At 41.4% G+C, this 6,583-nt stretch overlaps 1 protein-coding gene across 1 annotated transcript; it reads right to left on the bottom strand.

Annotated features, from left to right (window-relative positions):
- Positions 1–326: 326 nt before the first annotated feature.
- Positions 327–6,211, bottom strand: LOC308295686 (protein NLRC3-like; the record flags this gene model as incomplete). Its single annotated transcript, XM_080738736.1, has 3 exons — positions 327–507; positions 4,281–4,770; positions 4,906–6,211. The coding sequence occupies 3 exons, from the start codon at positions 6,209–6,211 to the stop codon at positions 327–329; spliced, it is 1,977 nt and encodes a 658-aa protein (XP_080594862.1).
- Between the last annotated feature and the right edge of the window lie 372 nt (positions 6,212–6,583).

The raw sequence follows: 6,583 nt of genomic DNA on the forward strand, positions 1-6,583 counted from the left end.
TGCGACCTGACGGTCGCAATTAACAAACGGTTACATGTCTCCATTCCGACATGTCTCCTTTCCGACACTAACCCTATCCCTAACCCTAACTCTAAACGTATAACATCTATGGAAGTGTTGCCACTCCGACAATAAGAAGTCAATGTCGGAATGGAGACACACACACACACACACACACACACACACACACACACACACACACACACACACACACACACACATGTACTTTATCATTATCCGTGTGTAACCCACACTGACTAGGATAATAATAATCAACCTCCAGACTTCAGACTCGACGGTACTCCTTATTTACATTCTGTTAATTCTTACCCGAGAATCTCGAGACAACAATATGGACTTTTCAGTCCAGCACACAGCAGCTCAAGTGAATCTTCCAGCCCCAGGTTGTTGTAACTCAGGTACAGTTGTTTTAAATGTGAAGGATTGGAGCTGAGAGCTGCAGCCACAACTTCAAGGTGTGTCTCTCTGAGGTCACAGTCAACAAGTCTGTAAATACAGATTAAATCAAAATATCTTAAACCCAATTCAATGTCAAGGAAGTCAACTAAGACTCTGTGAATATAATCGGTGAATCTGTGAGCATCGTTAGTACAGCAGGTTTGAGCAATAGACCCCTTTCTGGGCCCGCCCCTTTCCCCCCTCCCCCTGAGCGGCAGCCATGATGGAGTTACTGCTGCAGCAGTGTGTGTCTATGTCTATGTCTATGGAGATGGGACTTTTAATGAAATTAGTCATTACCAGTCCCATCTCCATGATATTTAGATCTAATTCCTTCGCCAGTTCCATCCGCATGATTTGTAGATCTAATTCTATGAGTCCCATCCACATGATTTGTAGGTCTAATACCATCGCCAGTCCCATCCTTATGATTCGTAGATCTAATTCTATCTGTTCCATCTCAATTATGTTTAGGTGTAATTCCATCGCCAGTTCCATCCAAATGATTTGTAAATCTAATTATATGAGTCCCATCTCCATGATTTGTAGGTCTAATTCCATCGCCAGTCCCATCCTTATGATTTGTAGATCTAATTCTGTCTGTTCCATCTCAATTATGTTTAGGTCTAATTCCATCGCCAGTTCTATCCGCATGATTTGTTGATCTAATTTTATCAGATCCATCCCAATGATTTTTAGATCTAATTTCACCACCAGTTCTATCCTTATGATTTGTAGATCTAATTCCATCAGTCCCATCTCAATTATGTGTAGGTCTAATTCCATCGCCAGTTCCATCCACATGATTGGTTGATCTAATTCTATATAGTTCCATCCTCATGATTTGTAGATCTAATTCCATCGCCAGTCCCATCCTTATGATTTGTAGATCTAATTCTATCAGTCCCATCTCAATTATGTGATGGTCAAATTCTATAGCCAGTTCCATCCCCATGATTTGTAAGTCTAATTCGATACAGTCCCATCTCCATATTAATTCCCATGATTTGTAGATCTAATTCCATCACCAGTTCCATCCCCATAATGTGTAGGTACAATTCCATCGCCAGTTTCGTCAGTTTCATCCGCATGATTTGTAGATCTAATTCTATGAGTCCCACCCACATGATTTGTAGGTCTAATACCATCGCCAGTCCCATCCTTATGATTCGTAGATCTAATTCTATCTGTTCCATCTCAATTATGTTTAGGTGTAATTCCATCGCCAGTTCCATCCAAATGATTTGTAAATCTAATTCTATGAGTCCCATCTCCATGATTTGTAGGTCTAATTCCATCGCCAGTCCCATCCTTATGATTTGTAGATCTAATTCTATCTGTTCCATCTCAATTATGTTTAGGTCTAATTCCATCGCCAGTTCTATCCGCATGATTTGTAGATCTAATTCTATATAGTTCCATCGTCATGATTTGTAGATCTAATTCCATCACCAGTCCCATCCCCATGATGTGTAGGTCCAATTATATCGCCAGTTTCATCCGCATGATTTGTAGATCTAATTCTATCAGTCACATCTCAATTATGTTTAGATCTAATTCCATCGCCAGTTCCATCCCCATGATTTGTAGGTCTAATTCGATACAGTCCCATCCACATAATTCATCTGCTTACAATAAATGTGACAAATCTCTGTGAGTATGTATGTATGTATGTATGTATGTAATCCACTTATCTCGAGAAACGTTCGTCCCACCGGCTTCAGATTCGGCACATGAATTAGATCTACAAATCATGTGGATGGAACTAGCAATAGAATTAGACATACAAATGATAGGGATGGGACTGGTGATGGAATTAGATCTACAAATCATAAGGATGGGACTGGCGATGGAATTAGACCAACAAATCATGGGGATGGGATTCATAGAATTAGATCTACAAATCATGCAGATGGAACTGGTGATGGAATTAGACCTACACATGATGGGGATGGGACAGATAGAATTAGATCTACAAATCATGCAGATGGAACTGGTGATGGAATTAGACCTACACTTTATGGGGATGGAACTGGTGATGGAATTAGATCTACAAATCATGGGGATGTGACCCTATGGAATTAGATCAACAAATCATGCGGATGGAACTTGCTATGGAGTTAGACCTACACATAATTGAGATGGGACTAATAGAATTAGATCTACAAATCATAAGGATGGGACTGGTGATGGTATTAGACCTACAAATCATGTGGATGGGACTCATAGAATTAGATCTACAAATCATGCGGATGAAACTGGCGAAACTGGTGATGGAATTGTACCTACACATTATGGGGATGGAACTGGTGATGGAATTAGATCTACAAATCATGGGAATTAGATCTAAAGAATATGGAGATGGGACTGTATCGAATTAGCTATAGAATTTGACCTTCACATAATTGAGATGGGACTGATAGAATTAGATCTACAAATCATAAGGATGGGACTGGCGATGGAATTAGATCTACAAATCATGAGGATGGAACTATATAGAATTAGATCAACAAATCATGTGGATGGAACTGGCGATGGAATTAGACCTACACATAATTGAGATGGGACTGATGGAATTAGATCTACAAATCATAAGGATAGAACTGGTGGTGAAATTAGATCTAAAAGTCATTGGGATGGATCTGATAAAATTAGATCAACAAATCATGCAGATAGAACTGGCGATGGAATTAGACCTAAACATAATTGAGATGGAACAGACAGAATTAGATCTACAAATCATAAGGATGGGACTGGCGATGGAATTAGACCTACAAATCATGGAGATGGGACTCATAGAATTAGATTTAAAAATCATTTGGATGGAACTGGCGATGGAATTACACCTAAACATAATTGAGATGGAACAGATAGAATTAGATCTACGAATCATAAGGATGGGACTGGCGATGGTATTAGACCTACAAATCATGTGGATGGGACTCATAGAATTAGATCTACAAATCATGCGGATGGAACTGGCGAAGGAATTAGATCTAAATATCATGGAGATGGGACTGGTAATGACTAATTTCATTAAAAGTCCCATCTCCATAGACATAGACATAGACACACACTGCTGCAGCAGTAACTCCATCATGGCTGCCGCTCAGGGGGAGGGGGGAAAGGGGCGGGCCCAGAAAGGGGTCTATTTGTGACTCTTTTACTGAGGTTAAGTTTGGGAAGAAGGTTAGCTTTAGGCATAATCTTACTGAGGTTAAGGTTAGGAATAATGTTCATACTAGCAGCACTAATACTACTTGCGTCCTATGTAGTAGTTATCCAGACATTAACAGGATGTAAGAACAGACAACCAGAGAACAGAGAAGTGAAAGACAGATAGAATGTTGTCTCTGTAAACTACAGGGTGTAACCTGCATGGTGTATTGAGTAACCTGACCCTTTCTCATGAGTGAAGTAACAGACATACTGTTAGTCTTGTTTTTAACCTCCTTCACTGTAGGGACTGGCCTCTATTTGTTCATACCGTAGCTAAACACAATACGCAATTTGAGACCTGGACCGTTTTTGAGACCTACTGATTATTTGAGCTTTTAAGTTAACCATAATGTATTAGTTTAGTTTCCCCGCAGGGCAACCAGACTATATAGTTCTTGTCTAGTTTTCTCATCATCTGATGTAACCCTTCAGCCAGTCAGACATCACAATACCTTTATATTGTGATGTCACCCTTATCTGATTGGCTCCCCATTAGAGTCAACGGCAACCAAACTTGTAATTTCCAAATGCCTCTTTCTAGTAGTTGTTATAGTGACGAAAGATTGACTCTGTTCTAGTAAGTTTTCTATATGACTACTAACCGAGCCTTTCTGCAGTTCCTCACAGCTGGGACCAGTCTCTGTCGCCCCTCCTCTGTCGTGTTGTATGTGTCCAAATCCAACTCATCCAGAACCTCCTCTGACATCTGCAGCATGAAGGCCAGAGCTGAACACTGGGATGGAGACAGTTCTTTCTTTGATCTGTCCCCTGACTCCAGGTACTGTTGGATCTCCTGATATACTGAGTGGTCGTTCATCTCCATCAAACAGTGGAAGATATTAATGATTCTCTCAGGAGAGTAATTTTTAGTGGTCATCTTCTTCAGGTTGTTGATGACTCTCTGGATGATCTCTGGACTGGTCTCTGTCTGACCCAGCAGGCCTCCTAACATACTCTGGTTGGACTTCCGTGAGAGGCCATGAAGAAAGCGGACAAAGAGGTCCAGGTGGCCATTTTTACTCTTCTGGGATTTTTTCATGGTTCTGTTCAGGAATTCATCCAGCAACATGTCATCGCCAATGTCACCATATTCATCATCATCATCATCATCATCATCATCATCATCATCATCATGATCATCATCATCATCATCATCATCATCTTCATCATCATCTTCATTAAACTCTTCCAGAAATGTTTTCAAAGTCATGTCACTGCCAAGGTCACCATCTTCATCATCGTCTTCAACATTCTCCATGAATGTCTTCAGTACAGTCATGTTCTTCTTTGTGAAACAGTGGAACAGGTAGACTGCAGCCAGAAACTCCTGTATACTCAGATGAACAAAGCTGTAGACTGTTCTCTGGAATCTCACACTCTCTTGTTTGAAGATCTCTGTGCACACTCCTGAGTACAGAGAGGCGTCTTTCACATCAAGACCACACTCTTCCAAGTCTTCTCGGTAGAACAAGACGCTACCTTTCTCCAGATGTTCAAACGCCAGCCTGCCCAGCTTCAGAAGAACCTCCCTGTCAGCCTCCATAAGCTGCTGTTGATTCAGCTCATGAGTCTCATCATCATCATCATACTTCTGCTTCTTCCTCTTTGTCTGGACAAACATGAAGTAGCCGTACATCCCAGTCAGGTTCTTGGGCAGCTGTCCTGTCTCGTCTGTCTTCAACATGTCCTCCAGAACGGTAGCAGTGATACAACAGAAGACTGGGATATGACACATGATGTGGAGGCTCTTTGATGTCTTCATGTGTGAGATGATTTTGTTGGCCAGCTTCTCATCACTGAATCTCTTTCTGAAGAACTCCACCTTCTGTGGGTCTGTGAACCCTTGCACTTCTGTTGTCATGTCAACACATGTAGGAGGGATCTGATTGGCTGCTGCAGGTCTGGTAGTTATCCAGAGGAGAGCTGAGGGGAGCAGATTTCCCTTGATGAGGTTTGTCAACAGCAAGCCCACTGTTGATGTCACTGTGACATTAGAAACAATGTCATTGTTGTCGAAGTGTAATCGAAACCTGCTTTCATCCAGACCATCAAAGATTAAGCCAACTTTCCAGACAGCAAGCTGCTCTGCTGTGAGCTTCTTTAATGTTGGGTGGAAAACATGGATTAGTGTGAGAAGACTGTGCTGCTCATCTCTGACCAAGTTCAACTCCCGGAATGAAAAGGGAACCAGGAGAATGACATCTTGATTTTTCAAACCCTTTGCCCAGTCCAGAGTGAACTTATTCACAGAGAATGTTTTTCCAATGCCAGCAATGCCCTTGGTCAGAATTCTTCTGTTGGGTGTCTCTCTGCCAAGAAGGAGGGGCTTAAAGATGTCACAGCAGTTGATTCGTTTGTCATGGAGGGTCTTCATCTTGGAAGCTGTTTCTAGCTGCCAGACCTCATGTTGGCTATTAATCCCTTCACTCTCTCCAACTGTGATGTAGAGCTCTGTGTAGATGCTGCTAAGCGAGGGCACTTCCGTGACGTATGTCACATGATCAAGACTGTTCAAACTGATCTTATAATCCATTAAATCCTCCTGTGGACTGACATCTGCTATGAGAAGAGAATGTATACATTGTAAACGTTCAGTTCAATTATAATTTACAGTTGTGTTATGTTTGCAGCACATGAAATAACACACACTTAAAGGAATAGTTCCCCCCAATATGACTTATTTTACTCATGCCATGGAGACTTGAGCACAATTATATATATATATATATATATATATATAACAGAGGTGATCCGAACCTCCCCACCCGGCTTCGAACCCGGGTCTCCCGCGTGAAAGTCCAATATCTTAACCATTACTCCAAAGGTATATCCCTATGGAACGAGAGCAGATACTAGACTTTTGAGGCTTCAGGCTGTGGCTGCGACTCTCTCCGCCACACACATA

The sequence above is a fragment of the Nannobrachium achirus genome (assembly GCF_963921795.1).
Source record: "Nannobrachium achirus genome assembly, chromosome: 12".
Taxonomy (NCBI): domain Eukaryota; kingdom Metazoa; phylum Chordata; class Actinopteri; order Myctophiformes; family Myctophidae; genus Nannobrachium; species Nannobrachium achirus.